The sequence below is a fragment of the Tetranychus urticae genome, chromosome 3, assembly GCF_039701765.1.
Source record: "Tetranychus urticae isolate SD_2017Ah chromosome 3, NJAU_TeUrti_SD_1.0, whole genome shotgun sequence".
Taxonomy (NCBI): domain Eukaryota; kingdom Metazoa; phylum Arthropoda; class Arachnida; order Trombidiformes; family Tetranychidae; genus Tetranychus; species Tetranychus urticae.
Genome location: NC_142960.1, coordinates 5,769,741 through 5,789,908, shown reverse-complemented (window position 1 = coordinate 5,789,908; position 20,168 = coordinate 5,769,741). Strand labels below are relative to the sequence as shown.

The 20,168-nt window shown below is 31.6% G+C and overlaps 4 protein-coding genes and 3 long non-coding RNA genes across 8 annotated transcripts; 3 read left to right on the top strand and 4 right to left on the bottom strand.

Annotated features, from left to right (window-relative positions):
• Positions 1 to 13: 13 nt before the first annotated feature.
• Positions 14 to 4,486, bottom strand: LOC107371510 (nuclear factor of activated T-cells 5). 2 transcript variants are annotated; one of them, XM_015939616.3, is made up of 4 exons: positions 4,318 to 4,486; positions 3,396 to 4,209; positions 3,176 to 3,314; positions 14 to 983 (listed from the first exon to the last, which is right to left on the bottom strand). In XM_015939616.3, the coding sequence occupies exons 2-4, from the start codon at positions 4,131 to 4,133 to the stop codon at positions 325 to 327; spliced, it is 1,536 nt and encodes a 511-aa protein (XP_015795102.2). In that variant the 5' UTR covers positions 4,134 to 4,209; positions 4,318 to 4,486; the 3' UTR covers positions 14 to 324. The 2 variants fall into 2 exon arrangements, with proteins under 2 accessions (XP_015795102.2, XP_015795101.2); XM_015939615.3 differs by having other exon boundaries at positions 3,396 to 4,486.
• A 665-nt stretch (positions 4,487 to 5,151) lies between these two features.
• Positions 5,152 to 8,069, top strand: LOC149093251 (uncharacterized). The gene is made up of 4 exons (XR_016199640.1): positions 5,152 to 5,535; positions 5,611 to 6,818; positions 6,889 to 6,979; positions 7,168 to 8,069. It is a non-coding gene; the product is annotated as an uncharacterized LOC149093251 (long non-coding RNA).
• A 3-nt stretch (positions 8,070 to 8,072) lies between these two features.
• Positions 8,073 to 10,646, top strand: LOC107371511 (uncharacterized). The gene is made up of 4 exons (XR_016199641.1): positions 8,073 to 8,782; positions 8,908 to 8,999; positions 9,240 to 9,598; positions 9,718 to 10,646. It is a non-coding gene; the product is annotated as an uncharacterized LOC107371511 (long non-coding RNA).
• Positions 10,647 to 13,122: 2,476 nt separating this feature from the next.
• Positions 13,123 to 15,384, bottom strand: LOC107370997 (uncharacterized). Its single transcript, XR_001570730.3, has 3 exons — positions 15,243 to 15,384; positions 13,929 to 14,523; positions 13,123 to 13,798 (listed from the first exon to the last, which is right to left on the bottom strand). It is a non-coding gene; the product is annotated as an uncharacterized LOC107370997 (long non-coding RNA).
• A 128-nt stretch (positions 15,385 to 15,512) lies between these two features.
• Positions 15,513 to 16,821, top strand: LOC107371357 (ubiquitin-conjugating enzyme E2 N). Its single transcript, XM_015939411.3, has 4 exons — positions 15,513 to 15,646; positions 15,855 to 15,956; positions 16,071 to 16,356; positions 16,474 to 16,821. The coding sequence occupies exons 1-4, from the start codon at positions 15,617 to 15,619 to the stop codon at positions 16,506 to 16,508; spliced, it is 453 nt and encodes a 150-aa protein (XP_015794897.1). The 5' UTR covers positions 15,513 to 15,616; the 3' UTR covers positions 16,509 to 16,821.
• An 853-nt stretch (positions 16,822 to 17,674) lies between these two features.
• Positions 17,675 to 18,164, bottom strand: LOC107371358 (uncharacterized). Its single transcript, XM_015939412.3, has 2 exons — positions 18,015 to 18,164; positions 17,675 to 17,954 (listed from the first exon to the last, which is right to left on the bottom strand). Exons 1-2 carry the CDS (start codon positions 18,162 to 18,164, stop codon positions 17,721 to 17,723), a joined length of 384 nt encoding a protein of 127 aa, XP_015794898.2. The 3' UTR covers positions 17,675 to 17,720.
• A 98-nt stretch (positions 18,165 to 18,262) lies between these two features.
• Positions 18,263 to 20,124, bottom strand: LOC107371356 (reticulocalbin-2). The gene is made up of 3 exons (XM_015939409.3): positions 19,901 to 20,124; positions 19,080 to 19,785; positions 18,263 to 18,946 (listed from the first exon to the last, which is right to left on the bottom strand). Exons 1-3 carry the CDS (start codon positions 19,983 to 19,985, stop codon positions 18,778 to 18,780), a joined length of 960 nt encoding a protein of 319 aa, XP_015794895.2. The 5' UTR covers positions 19,986 to 20,124; the 3' UTR covers positions 18,263 to 18,777.
• Between the last annotated feature and the right edge of the window lie 44 nt (positions 20,125 to 20,168).

Here is a 20,168-nt window from a genome sequence, read left to right as displayed (position 1 = left end):
GAGAACAGAAAAAGAATAGTAAAGTGAAAGTTTAATCTAATCATTGATTTGAAATAATCAAACAATGTTAGGTTTATGTTTTAAGGATTAAATGTCTTTTGAACAATTTTTAAAGAGAAAAATTGTACAAAGTAAATACTCGAAAAATAGAGTATATATTGTAAATCGCCCATACTGGCTTCATTTTTTTGAGGTGAATTTCAAAAAATTAAGAAAATTTATATATATAAATATATACATATGGATGAAAAGACAATCCTAACCAAACTCAATTCTGACTTACAATGGGAAGCATTAATTGTGTGTCAATGAGAAAGATTTTGGTTAAAATTGTGTAAAAAGAGAAAGAAATTCTGTTATATCTTCAGAAGCTAAAATTGGCTCCGATATGGTTGAACTGTCAGATGAATGAAAAGTATCTTCCGAATAGAATCGAACGGCGTTGTCCATTGCCATAACAGGTGCATTAATTATGGTTTTAGGTGTTGAGTTGATATGATTAACGCGGTCTATACGGCACATCGTAGGAACCTCTTCTTGTTTAATACCATTTAAAATAGGATCACCATGAGAGCCGCCAAAAGGAGTAAAAAAGGTTGTCTGTTGGTCAGATATTAACTCGCCATAATGATTGCTTCCAAGCGTACCAGTGAGTGAACCATGTTGCTGTTGTTGTTGTTGGGCTTGAACCTGGGCATGGGCTTGGGCTTGGGCTTGGGCCTGAGCTTGGGCTTGGGCTTGAGCTTGGGCTTGAATTTGGACTTGAACTGGGGTTGGCGTCTGCACTTGGACCTGGACCTGGGCCTGAAGCTGAGCTTGAACTTGTGCCTGAGCTTGTGCCTGAGCTTGAGCTTGAGCCTGAGCCTGAGCCTGAGCTTGTGCCTGAGCCTGAGCCTGAGCCTGTATTTGTGCCTGTTGCTGTTGATGGTGACTCATGTTGTTACTGTGGTTGAGTGGCAATGATCTCAGTAGCATTGAATTGGCTATGGAGGTAGAAGAACAATCATAATTATATGTATCAAGACAATTAAATCGTTTTGTGTTCGATCGGTCAAAGATCTGAAAATGGACTTTGAAAAGATAGCAAGAAGTAAAGTAAAGGAAAGTATAGAGAAAGAGATGATGATGAGAGAGAAAAGGAATGAATAATATGTAGATGAAAAGATGGGTTAAGAAGGAGGATTAGAAGGTAATAAAGGAGAAATGGAAGAGTGGATGAAAAAGATGAAAAGAGAAGAGAAATGGACAATCGAAAGATTGGGAGAGAATCGACAAGAGACAAGATGGGACAATCAACGGGACTGGGAAAATTCATACGATGATAGATGTGTAAACACATATAAATTCATATGTAAGACAAATAAGACAAACATGAACAAATAACAAAAAAAACAGGTAAAAATTTTCTCAGATTAGATTGAAATTTAAGTTTCGGAGATTCAATTATCCTGAAGTGAAAAGTCTAAAATGAAAAACTAAGCAGAAACTGACATTTCAATACTAACAATGGATCAACAATTGTCTAGTCCAAAAAAACAAGAAGTCAAAAAACTGGTCTCAAATCGTAATTTCAATATTTACTTTGTTCTAGTTAATCAGAAATAAATGAAACTTAAATTCAATTCTTCTAACCTAAAGATAAGGAAACTTGTCGACTGATAATAGACTAATTATGATGATAATTAAAGAGGAATTATGATGGTTAGGAAATTGTATTTACACACTGAGAAATTAATAAAACAAACAGCTCTAATCTCAAGCATTTCAGGATAAATGATTATTCCGAAACATTAATTATCAATCGTAACTCTGAATTGTAAAATGATTTGTGATTTTGTTTTCATTTGTTGAGTCTTGTGGTTGTATATTTGTTTTCGTCTCATTGAAATTGAAATCATCTAAATAATCTGAATCTTGTATCTGAAAATGATGCTGAACTATTACTGGCTGAAGCTATTACTATCTTGGATAAAAATGGTGCAAAACAAAACTATTAATAAATGAAAGATACTAAACTGATTCTGTTGATACAATTGTGAAAAAGGAGTAAAGAAATGAGCGAAAAAAAAAATTGTCCAAAATTTCAATTGTAAACTAAACTGTGTTCACTAAATATATATCACTAATCCAAAACTGACTAACTAACCAACTGCATGTACAATTACAATTAAACTTTTGATTGACCATCAAATGTACAGAACTCACCCAAAGACGAAACACCAAACTGTAAAGTCAAAGTCATAATTAGTAACAATTATAACGCGTAGTTTGAAATAAAGAAATCAAAAGTCAACCAGTTAACGACGACTGATTTAATTGAATCATTATGGGTTTTGTGGTTGCGTATAAAACAATTATAATTTAAAACTATGGATAAAAAATAATGTTAAAAATTGATATAAAAATGGTCTACACTCGCTACAATATTGACAATAGTTTTTTTCACAATTGATTTGGATTTTTTGGTTATTTTAAAATTACAATTCCGTGTTGGAATAGCGAAACAAAAATTGTTTTGAGTGTATATGTGTGTGTGTGTTTTTGGCAGATGATTGGATTGGACAAGATGATTATTTATAATGGAAAGGGGTTAATTGTTGATCGAATTGAACTGTTAACTTGACCATGAGTAAAAAGAATCAAAAATTAGAATCAATTTTAGTTGATTTCAAGGAAGGCAATTTTTCTACTGCTTTACTTTACTATTCAATGTTTATCAGTTTAACTATCAATTTAGTGTCTCTTCTTAATCATCTCTTACTTTTTCAGTTAATCTGTCTCCATTTTGGTTTCTCTCTCCCTTTTTTATCCCTGTTTCTCACTAATGGTGACTCTTGAGAGGTTACAATCTAATATCTAACAAATATTGAATGAGATCATATTGATAAATATATCTATCGCTATTCTGCTATTCCCTATTATATTATTATTATTTACATTTGTATTGCAGTTTAGAGGGGAGATAATTTATCTATCATTGTAACCCTAAGAGTAGATTCAGTGGGGTCATGGGTCAAGCAGGTTATTCAAAAAGGAGAAACAATGATAAAGATTAATCTTTTTAAGATTATTTCTCCTCCTTTTTTTCATGTACGTATCAACAAGCAAGAATAGTGACAGCAACAACTGGACTTTGAAGTCGATGTAATTTGTAAACGCTAACGAATTGTCTTACCTTTAGACTCATTTACATAAGTGAATATATGAGAATCGGAGTATTTACCGCCGCTCCGGATGCGAATGGATACCGTAAAATAACCAGGAAGATCTGCGTTTGGCCCATCGTAAGGAGGAACTGTACAAACCAGGTGAGACTGTTGAGAGAGATAGAGAAGAGGGGCCGTTAAAAGAAATGAAATCAGAATAAATAAAAGGTAATGATAATAATGACTTACCGAGTGAAGATATTCTTTATCAGGTTCTACTACTTTGCCCCAATTATCACTTTTAAATATTACTTTGGAATCTTTCAAAAAATTTTTCCCTATAATGTATAATTCTGAGCCTCCAGTGACTTTACACTCGTTGAGGGATATTTTACAAATTTCTGGTGTACCAACAGGCTGTGTACAGAGTATCGGTGTGCTGACTGCTTGTAAAACTTCATTGGTACCAGGTATTCGGCAACGAAAGACTAATCGACATTTTGCACAACGTTTTTTGCTTGGCAAGGGTATTGCTGGTCCATCGTCTTGAATGCCATTGGCTGACTTTAATTTTAAAACTTTCTGTTCAACATCAACATTTCGTTCTTTCAAAATGCCAATACAGTCAACTGTTGCTTGCATATTGTTTTCTGGTGTGAGATCCAAGGTTATTACAGCAGTACCATCAACTTTATTGTAAGAACAGCGAGTCGAATTTTTGCCTGTTATACGAGAAGCTTGATAAAACAAGTGAGGTACACCAATGTATTTATCGTGTCCAATGAAACATTGCAATTTAACTGGGCATCCATTAAAGCCAAATAATTTAACAACTGGATGACCCAATCCTGTGCCATCTTTAATAGATCCTCGGCTTCCCTCGGTCAAATAACGGGCTCTATGTTGTTCCTCGGGTTGATTGAGAATACGCAATTCAATTTTTCCATTTCGAGAGCGACTTGGATAATTACCAGCGAAACGTGTCATTCTTAATAAATGTGTTTTCTTTTGATGTCACTGTGATGATTGTATTTAAATTACTGAGAGAGTCAGAAGACACCAACTGTTTATTGAAAACAGAGAAAAGAGGGAAAAGTAAAAATAAATGATTATGATGAATGTAGAAACTTGGACTTTTGTGGTTACTTGTGTAATAAGAGTGTTTGCTTACTGGTAACATTTAATTTGGGCTTAGGAACGAGAGGTAGATACACAAATTAACAAATCTAGTCAGTCACACCAGTTAGAATCAAATAATGATAACTATGAACACGAAGAAGAGGTGATAGAGAGATGATCATAATAATGTTTATAATATTGTTAAGTTGATGAAGACGAGAGGGGAAATGTGAATCTCTAATCAATGTTAGACTCTCACTTAGCTCACACTTCAATTTGTTTTTCTCTCTCTTCTCTTTCTTTCGCCTTTTCTGGTTTTATCTCTTCTCTCTCTCTCCTTCTCTTTCTTATCTTCCCCTTCTTTCCTTTCTCTTCTTCTCTCTTTCAACGCCTCTATCCCTCTGAAAGCTCATTCAATCCCTGAAAATAGGAGGAGCAATTAGTTTATTTAATTGTGAGGTGAAGAGAGAGAAAAGAAAGGGAAAGTGAAATCAAAAAATGAAAGAGAAAATCTTCTCTGTCTACTTGAGAGTATTTTCCTTCTTCTGTTCGTCTTGAACCCTGATTCCTATCGTTTGGTAGGCCTTAGGTTATTTAGGCATTAATTTTTGACGATAGTCAATGGACAAAGATAATCATTTTTGCTCTAAACCATTTGCTCGTTAATCGCATTAATCCGCTCAGAATTTTGGTTGACTTTGATCTTCACGTCAAAATTCATTTCGAAACTTGACCTTACCTTTGCATGGTAATGATGACGATAGAAGCGAATAATAAGAGAAATAATTTTGAAGAAATTAAAATTTGAAAATGGCTCTCGTTTTTTCAAAATGTTTTTGGCCAATGAATTGATTAGCTTTCTTATTGGATAATCTCATTCTTTTCTCAACCGTCAAAATTGAAAGTGCTTTTTTTAAATTCAAATGTTTCATATTCAATTTAGGTTGATAACAATCACTGCTGATCATCTTGTTAATCTTGTTAACATTAATCTTCGCCTCTCCGTACTCTTGGACTTGCCATTTATAATCATCTTACCTTATTACCTTTCCCAATTTGTTTCTTTTTGTTTGGCCATCGTTCACTTTGCTCTTGTTTTGTGTATTTTTATATATATTTTTCTGGTGGCAACTTATAATTCTTCTCATCAATGCTAATCAAGATGATGTCCTCTTTTGGTAGATGAAATATTAAATTAACTTTCATTTTTTATCGTGCTGATAGGCCTATTAATGGGATGACCCATCACAATAATTGATCAAGATCATTAGTAAGTTCACTTTCGATATAATCGTCTTCTTCCTTGTATTTATTTTCATCTTCTTATTTCTTTTCTTTTGCACAGGTCATCATGCAGAATGTTTTACTTTTCAAATGCTTAGCCTCTTTTGTTTACATCTTGTAATCTTCAATGCCACAAGACGTTTTGAAAAGCAGACGTTGCGACTTCGAGATTGAAGCGCATATTTCGGATTAGCAAAATTTAAGCTCGACAAAGGTTTCACATAGCAAATAGACGGAACATCTAATTGATTTTGCCCCTTGAACTACGTGCTTATTTACGATAAGATTCAAGATGAGACCTAGAAACCATCGGAGGATTGGAAAAGCAGACAAGTGTAGCAATAGAGAGCATCATGAAGATTAAGAAGAGGAAGATATTGATGATGATTAAGGTGATGAAGGACAAATCTTGATGAGTGATCCAAATTATCAATATACCTTAAAGCGATTTGAAAGATTAAAAATTTGAGGAAAAGCCTGCCAAAGTATGCTCTCATTTTTCAATTCAATTCAAAACCGAGAGTCAAAAGCTGTTATCAATTAATATTGTCAACATTTACAAGTTCAGGTTTAAGTTGAGATACATTTTGTTATGCATAACTTGGCTGCAAATATCAATGTATCAACTGTTGATCGTAATAATTGTCGTTCGCGTTGTTACCTCAGCGTAAACAAAAGGCGAGGTGAATATTAAAGATGATATTAAACCTTCACACAAACAGCCTGGATGGATAACATGAACACAATAACCTGATGAAATTATTTATTAGCATGATATTTACAAAACGTAAAAAAAGTGAAATCTATTGATCACATTGATACATAATTCATGGACAAAAATTTGAATGTAAAGTGATTATCCAAGGAAAGACAGGCAACAGCAACACCAATTGTGGTAAATAATCAATATTCAATTGAGACCAGTAAACCCAATGACCTGTTTAAAAGCTAAATGAGATGATGACAGAAACAAAATTGAAATTAATTATTGCCATTGACGACAAATACACAAAATAAAGACTCCAACTGGTAATGATATCAACAAAAAAAGTGAAAGAAAGCTTAATTACGCATCTAAAAATGAATATCATGAGAGAATGACTAAGCTTGATTTAGCTAACCATTAAGAAACCCATAACAGATTAATCTGTGTTTGTAATCATCTGGAAACTGAACAGCAACGATTGTTCACAGGCTGACATTAAGCATTACACAAGTCGTGTATTTATATTGCACATCATAGGAATGACATTCAATTGCAAGACTAAGGTATAAAGCAAATGTAAAATATCATTATTTACAATAATATTAAAACCATATTATTATCATTATTAAATAGGGAATCCAATTTTTCATGGCCTATTACCCTGATCAACTGGCAAGTCCTTCAATACTTCTTGACTCTCTATCCCTGTCCTTGATTATTACAGGTAAAACAACTTTACCTTTTAGTGTACATTAATCGTTGTATATTTAGCTTTTTAAATTGTCTTGAATTTAATTTTGTTTTGCTAAAAGAAAAGATGGAAAAGCAAAACAAAGTCAAAATTCATAGATCTTTAAAAATCATCAGTTATACAGCTAATCAACATAATTCAGTTTCTTTTTTTCATTTCAGTTATCTCTACTCTGGACTTTATCACTAATTGACCCTCGACTATCATCTTCATCATTACTTAACTTCAGGGTCAAACGGGACCAGCTTTTTCCACCACATTTTTCAATCTCTTTTAGAATCACCTTTTTCACCGTACTGTCCATCACCCAAATCTAATACATTCACCGAATTGTTCACCGCTTTTCGGATATGATGTTGAATAGTATTTGTGTTGGATTCAAGTGGTGGACAATATGAAAGAGATTGAAAAAGTGGTGGAAAAAAGCTTGTCCCGGTCAAGCTCAATTTGAAGCTCAAATTTTTCCTCAACACAGAAATGATTCTTACTGTTAACCTTACATTTCCTTACTTTACCATGCTAAGCCATTTTATTGAATAGCCAGTGTTGATGATTTACAGATTAGACTAAACTGCTTTTTCAAATGTCTGTAAACCCGCTCTAATTCACTCAATAAGAAGCAAATTTAATTTACTCTTAATAACAGTTGAAATGTTAATCATTTTGTTTTCACCTTTTTAACTTAACTCAACTTCCCAATCGTCACCATCACTTTTCCTCAGTTAATTTTGATTCAACTAATCTAAAATTGGAAAAATTCCGTTGAATTTTATTAAATCCAATGATCCCATTTTGATCAACTTAATCGCATACCTTGATCACAAAATAATTAATCAATTCATAATTTAGCCTAATAAATTTACCTTGTCTGTCCCTGGTTTTTTGATAAACAACGTGTTTTCATTTTGTACACTTGCAACTCTAATGGTTATGATTTAATCATTTTAACCATCGAGATTAATGTTTTATTAATCATTCTTTTAATTCTGTAATTTTACTTTGATCAATGAAAATTCAAGATGTATCAAAAAATAAATTAAACATTGCATTAATTCAAATATAACCGGTCATTTTGGTTCTTCCACTTTTCCCGGTTATTTATGCAATTGGTTAAACCCAAGAAAATCAGATGATAGCCGATGCTTTTTAGAGATTTACTCTTAAATAGAACTGTTTTAAAGTCTTAAATCAGATAAATTTTATTATTTACATTCAATAATTTACAGGAAATTTTCTCACTCATGAATCTTTTCAATTGTATCAATTAATAATAAATCAACCATTTTGTTCATCGGCTGATTCCCATTATGCTTTTTAAGCTAACAATGAAATGGCTTAGCCTTTCCAGCAAAGCCTGCATTGTCTTAAAGCCTTTTGTTTTGATCCGTTTCTCTTTATTACTAATGTTTTATGTTAATTAATTACGTTTATTAGATAATTTTAAGAAATTTTCAACTTTAATTTTGATTGTGTGTGTTCAAAGTATAGTGTTTAATGGATTATTTTTCAAACGGATGATTTTTCAGCTGTAAACAACTAATGCAAATGTTGAGGTGTAATTTTACCATTTACATGCATTTGTTTGTACTCTGACCATTGTTCGGAAATATGAATAGACTTTGGCAAGGTGAATAATAGTTGTTGAACAATGTTCAATAAACTATTAAAATCTAAACAACCTTTAATGGTGAAAATCATTGGGAAGTAAATCGAAGAAAACATTAAAAATCACAAAGTCAAGTGCAAAGTGAATGCGGAAGCTGATTAATCTTACAGGTAAGTTTCAAATCTGTGATTTTATTGACATCTAATCAATTTTTTAACATTTATAAAGATAATTATCGTTCCATTAATTGTTTTCCGTTTCCACAATTATACTCTTCTCTTTCTTAATAATCTAGGTATCATATGCTGCATCCTTTTTTATTGAAACACAACTGATTATCGATGAAAAAGCTATTGGAAAACCATAGTTTAATACAGTAATTTACAGGTAAAAAAACAGTTTAAACACTGAAAATAATAACCTGTAGATTAACAGGCTAACTCACTTGGTAATATTCAGTACAAATGCCAAGATTTGTTGATGCCTTTATTGCTATCAGTGTGTTATTACTTTGTTGTACATGAGGTTGAATTATTATCGTCTTTTTGACCTCGAAATACTGTTAATTGGTCTTGTTTATTTATTTAATTATATAATTTTTCTCTTTTCTTTGCACGTACTTTCAAGGTAAATACTGACTATTACGTGAATTCAGGAACTCATCTACGAGCTGTTAACTTTCCATCCATACTCTATCCGAGTCAAAGTCAATGCTAAATTTGATTCTTCATGACCTGTCCTTCCATGGGATCTCCTACCGATTGAACTTGATTTGGTAGCCAGTCGATTATAAGATTGCAGAAAATGATAACGTTTAGCCAAAAAAAGAGGCAAAAAAGTGAATGATGTTGTTTGCATTATTGAGAATGATAATGATGTTAAATCTAAAAAGTGAAGACCTGTTTACGGATCGGGAATTTTCCAAATTCTGGTGTAACTTGTGTCCCAAAGAGATAGGAAAGGCAAGGTTAAGTGTCGGGTTCAGGGTGAGTAAAAACTGTGGAGGCCTTGAAACTACTGATAATAATATACAAGCAAAAATTTTCTTCTCTTCTCTTTAATACCTCATATTAAATAGAGCTTCTTCTTTCTCTAATTATTTCAGGTAAACAACAAATGAACAGGCAAAGTAAACAAGTGATTCTGGTAAAATAAAATCGTTCTATCAAATGGTTTGGAAAAGTCGTCATCATTAGGCTTTAACATTCAGTGAAACTTGATGTTAGACCTTTATACAGTGATCATTTTGATTAGTTGCCAAAGGAACGGAATAATGGAACCAAGTGGTGTTGAACAAGATCAATCTTGATGTTGAGGACAATTTGGAGTTTCGTAGAGTCGAGAGAACCTGGAGATAATAGAAAAGCAAAATTGATGAAACAAACATAGAATCTCAATGAATCTTCAGCTCAAGCTTGATTGTTGTTGGTTATCATTATTTTACATTCAACTTTCACTTTTTACTCCTCGTCTAATCTCTATTTTCATTTCTGTATTTTTCTGCTTCATTTTTGTCATCCCAATGGAATCTTGTGATGATGATAAGCTCATCAGTCAATGACCTTTGATTATCTTTTTATTGAATATACCAGGAAATGTTTCCACTGATAAATCTCTAATATCAACTTTCTTATTCTCGCTTCTCTGTTTTCCATCTTCTCACCTTCCACCTTCCTCCTTGCTTGAAATTGTTATGAATGTCACCGTAGATACATTTATGATGGTTACTTTATCCATAATTAGTGTAATCTACAGTAATTGTTACAAATTTTAATTTCAATTACAGTATTGGATAAGGGTTAACAATCACCATGCTAACCTAAAGTGACAATTACCTTGTAAATTGTTGTACTCTTTATCTCGTTTATTTCCCATTCTACAATCAGAAATCAATGTATTTTACTGTCGTTTTCACCATTATTTAATCAATTATCTAGTAATTTCTCTTGTCTTTTGGATCGTATTATTTCATTGAAAAGGATAATCAATTTGTGTTCATAAATTGTTACAATTTTAGTGTTTGTTTTCACTTAATTTCTTGTTTATTCCCTGTTGCTCAGTACAGTTCATTTAACTCGGGAAAACTTGTAAATATTACAATGGCCGATTACTTTGATTGTTATTTGATTTAGCTGATTGTTTACTTTTTCATTTCATTTTTTTTATTATTAAACTTATTATTAGTCATCCAGTTTACCTTGGAGAGAACGGTAAACCCGGAAAAGGTGAAACTTAATCAATTGTAATCAAAAGCAATGATAGAAGTCGTCTTTTTCTTGTTTTCATTGTCATTGTCACATGTAAACAGGTAAACAATTAAATGAGCAGAGTAAATTAACGATTAAAGATCGTGATCAAGTCAATCGGATTGATGGTTAAACTCTAGATTCACTGAGATCCAAATTTCAATACTAAAGATTGTTAATTCACAATGAACTAAATAACAGTTTGTATCAATAACACAGAAACAAAATTTTACATTTTAGGTCAAAGGCATTCATCCATTATGAGATTATGAATAGATTGTGAATATAGCCTGTGATCATGATGGTGAAAAAGATGAAAAAACGATGATGTTTATCATGTTAAGAGTGAGAGTAACTCTGATATACAAGGGCCCTTATGGTGACAATGGTTTCAATTTTTAGGAAATCCCCAAATAAAAGATTAATATACAATATAATTGTGTGAAGTGATTTTCCTTTTACTTTTGTAACACACGGAAAAGAAACTAACCAAATCCCAAACTAAATTACAATTGTTCATGTTAAATGTTAACAATTGTAAATGGTAAATGTCAAACTTGGTAGATAAATTAATTAACTGTCCAAAGGCTCACCAATTAAAGTATATAAACACAAATTAAAACAATGGCGAGAAAATTAAGAAATAAGAAAAAAGTAAATTCACTTTGAAAGGTCAGTGTAGTAACTAACTGAATATGTTATATCTCACACTATTCCTTAACCTGTACAACCAAAGAGATTTGTTTCATTTTTGTTTTACTTTTTTCGTTAAATCAATTCAAGTTTCAAGTTAATTTGTAATTGTTTCTAGTTAATTTTGATGATAATTCTGGAGTCACAGTGAAAGTGAAACTTATTGTTAATGTATTTATTAGGTAATCTTGTTGGTGATAATGATAAAAGTTGTATTGAAAAACAGGAAATGTTGATATATCTTGTATAACGTTACCGTGTTGGCAATGATATAAACCTTTAATGGTCTTTTAGATTTAATTGTTGCCATACACTCACAATAGGAAATAATAGTTGGTCCAAAGTAAGGTTAAGTATTCTGGGGCTAAATTTGATTGATTAATCAAGTTGAAGTTATTATCTTAATCAAGCTCATCGTGATTATTGATTTTCTGGTTATCCCCTTAAGAAGATAACTGTTGCAAACTGTGTACATTTGGACGGGAATTTGCCCCTAAACAGACATCTAATTGTTCATCACTTACACTTTTTTTTGTGAACAAAATAATGTTCAATCTTGATCAAAGTTCAACAAATTATCAATGATCAGTTTCCAACATAGATTAATTTCAATGGTCGCAATTCAAGGAGATAATCAGAGAGAAGATCAAATAAGGAGAAGAAATTGAATCCTAATTCATGACTGATTGACCATTGAAAGGTGCAAACCAAGTGCTAAATCACCATGAAAGAGGTATATTTTTATTTTAACCTTCATTTCATTATAAAAGCACTAGGTAACAAGTTGATTGACAATCTATCTGAGTCAATGATTGTATTAGATGAAAAACTTGAGAGTAGCAAGTAAAGTAGTAGTAAAAAGTCCAAATCAATTTAGTTGGTTGATCGACTAATGGTTGTTTCATCTCAATCTAAACAAATATTAACATCAAGTACCAAACATATTAATGTTCATCATCTAATGGTGCGACTTGAACAAGAATCTAATTCTTCACCAATATATCCAATAATTATACCACCAATGGATAATTGTTTACAGTAAAACAAAAAAATGCCTTCCAAGGCTTTCAGGCACAAATTGTTTTCACAACAGGTTAACAGTTTAACCGGATGAAGATTGAAACATTGAAATTGATGCTGCCAAAATGCAGGTTTACCTTAGCAATAAACAATAAATTAACCGTAAAATGAGCAATTAAAACGTTTAATTAACCAACTTTAAATACTCCAATAAGATTAACAAAACCAGTCACAAACATTGTAAACAAACCTTTTGTGACTTTTTAACCCTTAAGATGGCGTTCCTTCCAATTTACCAGAAAACCCAAATTGTTCATCAAATTGTTTCAATTATTAGAGTTTTATTAAAATTCATTTGATTATCTTTAGCCAAGTTAACGATGTTAATTAATTAATGGTGATGTCAGTTGACAAAGTACTTCATTAACCTAATTCGAGGTCACAATTTAAATTGTAGCTTATTGAGGCCCAACTAGACCTTCATAATTAATAGTAAAAAGAAAGATGATTTCAAGTTAAATTTATAAAGAAGGAAAGAAAATTGATTATGTTAATAATGATTAAGATGAATTTATTTACAACAATTTGTGATTTCCAAGAAGAATGTAAAAACAATAGTAAATCAAAAAGGTAAGATTGTTTACAATTTAACTTTTACATTTCTATTTATAAGCGAAAACATTAATCAATTATATTTCTATCTAATTTAAATTAAATTACTTTATGAATGCTCAATCAACCTTTAGTTTCAATCAAATTGGCTATGAATGATTATTAAATTTGATGACAGCCATGATGATATTGAACAGCAACTGAGAGGTCAAACGAGATCAGTTGAGAAGAGAAGAGATTGCAATTGAATTGAATGATGAATATCAGGTAAAATTATTAATTGCGTGTTCAATACTGTTAATTTATGTGAACATGATTGAGAGAAATTAAGAAAGCTTAATGTTTAAATCATGAAGCATCTCATCTGTAAACAATTTAACTATTTAACATAAAAATAAGATTGACTGGTCTACATCATTTCGATATGCTTTCACTTTCAATGGAGACTTGGATAGACACTTTGGTTAGCCTTCATGGTTATTTCAATTGTAAGACTTGCACATCCAATTGTAATGGTTAAATGGTTATCAGAGTTGACCTTCACGTTGGTATTCCACGTCCTTTAATTTCAATTAATAGCAACTGTGATCATCAGAATCGCCAGATATTATTGAGCTGTTACAATGAGAAAAATAAGAATCAGTATGAAAGCTTAACCATGCAGGATTTGGTTGGATACAGGGTTGGCACATTTTATTCACAGGCTTATCATTAACTTATCATGCATTTAATTATATTTACTTACCTCGGTGATTTGGTGCATTATTAATGGTCTGCCGATAGTCAATTAACTGGTTATTGAGTTAAACAAGTGGGATTAATAACAAAATGACCAAATTGACTAACCACATTCAAAGAGACTATTGGTGACAATTTTCATGTTTACTGGTTTCACACATTAAATTTCAACACATTAGACATATAATCATCCATAAAATTATATTTGTAAACTTGATGAGCTTGATTAAACAAAGAAATTAAGATCTTCAGAAACCAAGAGGAAGAGTCCAAATGGGTTAACAGGGAATCTGGTAAACTCATTTTGTGATGGCCCAACGTGAACACAACCAGATCATCAATAATACATTATAATTGAATAATTTGGTGAAAGATGGTCCAAATAGTCAATTAAGCTTTCATACAGCTGCAAGCTTTGGAGTTTGTTGAAAATTAAAATTAATAATGTGTGATGTGACGGCTTGAAATTGTCCATTTGAAAATTGGTTGTTGATTCCTACTCCAGAGACGATCCATTTAGTTGATATCAAGATGTATGATGACGATTATCACTAGCATTGAAAGACAATTTCATGGTGGACAGAGTATTTAAACACAACAATCTGAAATAAAATTAAAGAAAGTGATTAGATGGGTTGCATTTAAAAAGAGTTAGATCATCCATTTATAGGATTGAAGTAGCCCTTTGCTCAGTAATGGTATAAATCAAGATGGTTTTAGACTTTATTAGACAACTCGATTAGAGTATACGATAAAACTGGTTTAATTGCTTAAAGAGAAAGCTTATTTTCAATTAAAATACAATAATTGAATCAGTCGTGGAATTGAATTTTCAAGTTTTTGATAAAAATTTCATTGAATCCATTTCAATTAAACGTAAGGCGCAGGTGATTATTTATTGTCGTTCATCTTAAAACAGAGGAAGAAGGATAAACAAATCTCATATTAAGTAATTAGCTAATAGTAAAACATTGAAAATTTAAATACATCTTTAATTTATCTTTGAAAGGGAAAATTTGAACAGTTAAAACGATAATCATATCGATCATAGACTCGAATGGATTTACTGCTTTTCTTCCTTTCAAGAAATGGTTCCCAGTCTCGATTTCCTAATTGTTTTTGTATTATTTCATTCATCGTTTACATCTTAAATTTTCGTCTTGAATTTAAGACCTTAGGTTAGACAATAAATATTCAGCTCAGGATGAGAAAAAGAAACATAGTTTACTATACTCATGTAAATTTCTGTAAATTTTTCAAGCAATGTTTGTTAAAATTCTGGTTTACATATTCCAGGAAACATTGAAAAATCAAGACTTACCTTGATTGCTTCAATCACAAATAAATGAAGATCTTACTATTTAGTGAAATTATAAGGTCACAGATTATCCGTATGTAAATTAAAACACAATCAAAACAAAAGAACTGATTTAATTTAAATTAGATTAAAAGAAAAAATTTGCAGAAATTAACTTTAGTTTTAAAAAAATATAATATTAGTAAACATATAGAGCCATCTGTTAGTGTTAACTCAAAATAAAATCTTTTCAGATTGTTATTGCTGCAAATCATTTTACTTTCTGTGTTTTTATTGATAAATTGGTCTGTAACAAGTTTTTTCTTTCTTAACTGTCTCTGTTTTACAGTAAATTAAGTTAGAGGACTAAAGGTTAAATAGTGTAATTAAATCTCAATATGTCAGCATTACCAAGAAGAATAATCAAGGCAAGTGAATTGTTAAACAAAAATCAAAATTGCTGTGAATGGTTGTGTTTTGTTGCGTCTTCATCATCTTTTTTCCCTTTTTTCTTCTCTTTCTTCCCTTTTATTCACATAATTTTTTTCTTTCTTTTCTTCCTTTTACTTCACCTCACACTTACATTATGGCTATTCTAAACTCTTTTTCTTTATTCTATCCTTTCACCATTTTTAGGAAACCCAAAGACTGATGGCTGAACCTGTACCTGGAATTAGTGCAGTTCCTGATGAACATAATGCTAGATATTTTCATGTTGTAGTTGCTGGACCAGAAGGGGTATGATTTGAGTCAAATTCATTCCATCTAGCTACATCTTCTCATCGTCCTTACCTGCAATCAGAATGTGTTGTCTCATTTATCTAACCGTTTATTCTTTCTTTTTGCTCACAGTCACCTTTTGATGGTGGTGTATTTAAATTAGAGCTTTTCCTACCTGAGGAATATCCTATGTCTGCTCCCAAAGTTAGATTTATGACTAAAATATATCACCCTAATATCGATAAATTGGGAAGAATTTGTTTGGATATACTTAAAGATAAATGGAGTCCTGCTCTTCAGATTCGCACCGTTTTATTATCAATTCAAGCTCTTCTCTCTGCTCCAAATCCAGATGATCCATTGGCAAATGATGTTGCCGAGCAATGGAAAGTTAATGAAACCGAAGCTATTAAAACAGGTGAGTCTTGCAAATTGCATATACATTGTGCTACCTTTTTATTTCGACCTGCATGAGTAGTGTCAATTTCTAGAATTCAACCCTCTAATGATATTTTCTTTCGCTTTCATCTTGCAGCTCGGGACTGGACTCGGCTTTATGCAATGCAGTAAAATTAAACTTCAGCTTAATGAGATTGAAGGCTAAGTTAGAGATCAACTAAGAAAATAGACCATTTGATAAAAGATGAATATTTGAGGATATTGCGGATGATTGGACTTAAGATCTTGTTCGCTTCCAGCTCTGACACTTTTCTTGAATTCTTGCTTTTCAACTAACCAAACCATTTCTACGATCGCACGCTCTTTGTTTTCCATTTTCTTCTCATTTCGACCTTACCCTTACCTCCTCCTTTCCCATTCTATCTCACCATTTTCAATAGGTTACTTTTGAGATGAAAATTAAAGCAAGTTAATTAATTTAAAACTTACGCCTATTTAACCAAAAAACTGTCACTCAGACCTTCCTCATCCCACTATTAATTTTAGTCTACGTGATGAAGTGACCAGTCTTTTCACTTCATTTTAAAGAGATGCAAACCTCAAGTATCTAGCTGAATCTCTTGAGCCAAATCTCAACAAGTCAACTCAATCTCATCCATATAAAAATGGACATTGAATCATAAAATCTGGGAAAAATCACTTCCACCATCAGTAGATCTAATCATTTTAAATTATCATTGGATTTTATCATGCTTTGCAAAATTATTTAATTTAGTCAACATTTCTATTTTCAGTTCACTCGTGATTTCTGACTAATTTATTTGTATTGCATCTTTATAATCAAAGTCTGGATGACATCAAATATCAGCCAGGCATCGTTAATCCTTTTTATCATAATTTCAACCTTGATCAGTACATTACTCTTAATTTCCTTATTTCATTTGAAAATATTTTCTACGTTTATTTCAATACAAATTATCCTTCTTATTGGCTACTGAATCAAATTATATTTTGATTACAATTCATTTCCAGATTTAAACCATCATTAATAATTTTGAATTTGTTCGGAAGTTTCGCGTATTCTAATCGAGTCACATTGATTTCCATCAATTATTTCACCCAATTTATCAACCTGTAAAAAAAGCTTTTGTAAAAATCTACTGGTGTTAAAATAGATATCAAAATGTGTCTATATTTAATTTAAATGATGATCGCAATTGAAATCACAAAACATTTAATTTAAAAGCTCAATCTCACTGATAAAAATATCCTTTTAAACAATTATAAATATCCGAGTTAATTTTACTCTCTCAACTGTATCTTGAGACAATGAGAAACAGGTAACAATTGAATTTATTTATTTGATCAGAGAGTTTATACAATTTAATCTTCCTCGTCATCTTCGGGGTCGGGATCACCGAAATTGAAAAATCCTACTTGACGTTCCCTTAAAGCATCGGGAAGTGGTACCAACAATTTTCGCGCAAGAGCCGCAAAATTAGGAAACAATCGGTCACCTCGTCTAATTATTCCTATCCACTCATCTACTATCAATATGATGTAGGAAATAGTAAAGACAGTCAATAACAGTATTAAAGCTGGTTCATTTATGGGTGGCTAATTGAGAAGAGAAATATTGAAATTAATATTTAAAGATTTAAAAGAGCAACAAATTACCTTTTCATAGCGTCTCTGCATGTAAACAAAGGTGCGATTTTTTCCGATCTTGGCCATGATCAGTTGCCAGATAAAGATTTCGAATAGTTGCCATATTTCAGGGGAAGTGAAATAATCAACGGTCAAAGGATAAAGTGGATCAATGTCCATCTCAATTGGATTACGTTAAGCTAAAGACATGATTTATTCTGACAATGGTGGACAGATTTTGTTGTTAGGAGGCTTTTTAATCAACAAAGGCATACAAATTGAAAGTGATTGTTTCGTTTAATAATTACTATAGTTGAATAATAAAGAAGTACAGATCTCATTAAGAATGATATTTACAATAGATTAATAATTGGTATAAATGGCATTCAGGTTAAATTGTTAAAATGATCGGAGTAGCTCATGGCACATATTGTAAGTAAAATTTTGTTAGATATGTCATCTAAAGGAATATTTTTTAAAACTTATGTAATGAGTAACAATTCAATTTCTTAATTTGAATTAGTACTTAATTTTCTTATGGCAGAGTATACCTAAGTGACATTAATTGGGCTCATATCTAAAGTGTTAATATGATTAGGAATATTAGGGAAATATAAATGGGTAAACTAATTGTTGTCATCACTCTTTTCTGTTCATCCTTGACGGTTAATATCTAGAAGTAATTTACAGTTTCCATTTAAAATTTGACCGGACTGAGGTAATGCTTTTGGGTCACAGCTTCTGTTGATAATCCGTTCCGTTAACGTTAAGTAGATTAAATCTCTGAATAACGTTACAATTCGTCATGAGGATTAATTTTGTGTAGATGGTCGCCAAAGTCTGTCGCTTCACTTCCAACGAAAACATCGTAATGGGATACAATTTCCTCTACAGATAATTTGCCATCACCATTATCATCACATGTAGTTAATAAATGGTCAGCTTCAGAAGCTGCGGTTTCTCTGTAAGAATCAAGAAATTTACAAAAATTAATAGTCAAATATTGTTGAGAAAACATAAGATCCTAAGAAGAAACATATATAATTGATAACCAATTTAGGTAAAGAATTTAGGTCAGAATAAAGAAATAGTTACCTAATATCTGGAACCACCCAAAGAAGAGTCTCTTTCTTGTCAAGTTTTCCATTTTTATCGAGATCAAAGTCTTTTGAAAAGCGTTCCTTCTCAATGATATAAATTTCCGATTTCGGTTCAGGTATTCCACCTCTTTCATCTCGAATGAATTCACTGAAGTCAAGAGCTCCATCATTGTTTTTATCCTTTTTTTCCATCGTTATTTGGTATAAAGCTTCATGCATAGAAACAAAATCTTCGGGTGAATTGAAGGCAGGAAACTCTGTAACATCTAATTTGCCATCATTATTTATATCAGCTGCTTTGAATAAAATTTTATCTTCATGGATCATCTCATTGGTATCTTTAAATTGTAATTCATCTGCTTCAAAATTATAATTTATATGTTCATCCCAAGAAACATATCCATCCTTATTAGTATCTTCCTCATTGAAACTTTCAATCCCTTCTTCACTAGCCAGCGACTCGAAAGATTTAAATACCCATTGAGTTAATTCTTCTTTTGACACAAATCCATCGGTATCGACATCCATACCACCTTTAGTAACTAATATTCTTAATCGCCTTTGAGATTCTTCTGGGGGTAATTCATCGTATTCAGCAGCTTCTTTCTTACTACCTAAAACCGCTTGATGATCATATTCAGAATTGTGAGATCCATCAGTTGCAAAGTGATTTACACTACCAAAACCATCATCAACCCTCTCTGTAAAAAACGATTACCAAAGTAAATTATCAAATAATCATTATAGAGCAAAAAATCTAATCCAAAATTTGTGATAAATAAGCTGACAATGTTAATTTAGGAAAAAAGATCTCACCTTTGTTATGTGAATGAACGTGAGCCGAAAGGGTTGGCTGAAAAGCAATCACTAATAAAATAAACTCAGATAATTTAAAATTCATTTTGACAATACAATCACCCTAACACAGAATATAAAATCCTTATTTAAGTAAGCTAATCAAACATTATAAAATAGTTGCATTAATAAATCCATATCGAGATGACAGTAGCTCGACTTTAAAGGCGATAAAAACAGTAACCCAATCTTATTGTCATTTTAAAGTTACCAGCTGGAAATCATCGAT

Excerpts from the sequence above, each read along its gene's own strand:
- LOC107371510 (XM_015939615.3), bottom strand. The coding sequence starts at position 4,133 with ATGACACGTTTCGCTGGTAATTATCCAAGTCGCTCTCGAAATGGAAAA. Across the intron at positions 3,315-3,395 it reads ATAAAGAATATCTTCACTCG|TCTCACCTGGTTTGTACAGT; the intron begins GTAAGTCATTAT and ends CTCTCTCAACAG. Across the intron at positions 984-3,175 it reads TTATGTAAATGAGTCTAAAG|CCAATTCAATGCTACTGAGA; the intron begins GTAAGACAATTC and ends CTACCTCCATAG.
- LOC107371357 (XM_015939411.3), top strand. The coding sequence starts at position 15,617 with ATGTCAGCATTACCAAGAAGAATAATCAAG. Across the intron at positions 15,647-15,854 it reads TACCAAGAAGAATAATCAAG|GAAACCCAAAGACTGATGGC; the intron begins GCAAGTGAATTG and ends CACCATTTTTAG. Across the intron at positions 16,357-16,473 it reads AACCGAAGCTATTAAAACAG|CTCGGGACTGGACTCGGCTT; the intron begins GTGAGTCTTGCA and ends TTCATCTTGCAG.
- LOC107371358 (XM_015939412.3), bottom strand. The coding sequence starts at position 18,164 with ATGGACATTGATCCACTTTATCCTTTGACCGTTGATTATTTCACTTCC. Across the intron at positions 17,955-18,014 it reads TGCAGAGACGCTATGAAAAG|CCACCCATAAATGAACCAGC; the intron begins GTAATTTGTTGC and ends CTTCTCAATTAG.
- LOC107371356 (XM_015939409.3), bottom strand. The coding sequence starts at position 19,985 with ATGAATTTTAAATTATCTGAGTTTATTTTATTAGTGATTGCTTTTCAG. Across the intron at positions 19,786-19,900 it reads CGTTCATTCACATAACAAAG|AGAGGGTTGATGATGGTTTT; the intron begins GTGAGATCTTTT and ends CGTTTTTTACAG. Across the intron at positions 18,947-19,079 it reads TGGGTGGTTCCAGATATTAG|AGAAACCGCAGCTTCTGAAG; the intron begins GTAACTATTTCT and ends TGATTCTTACAG.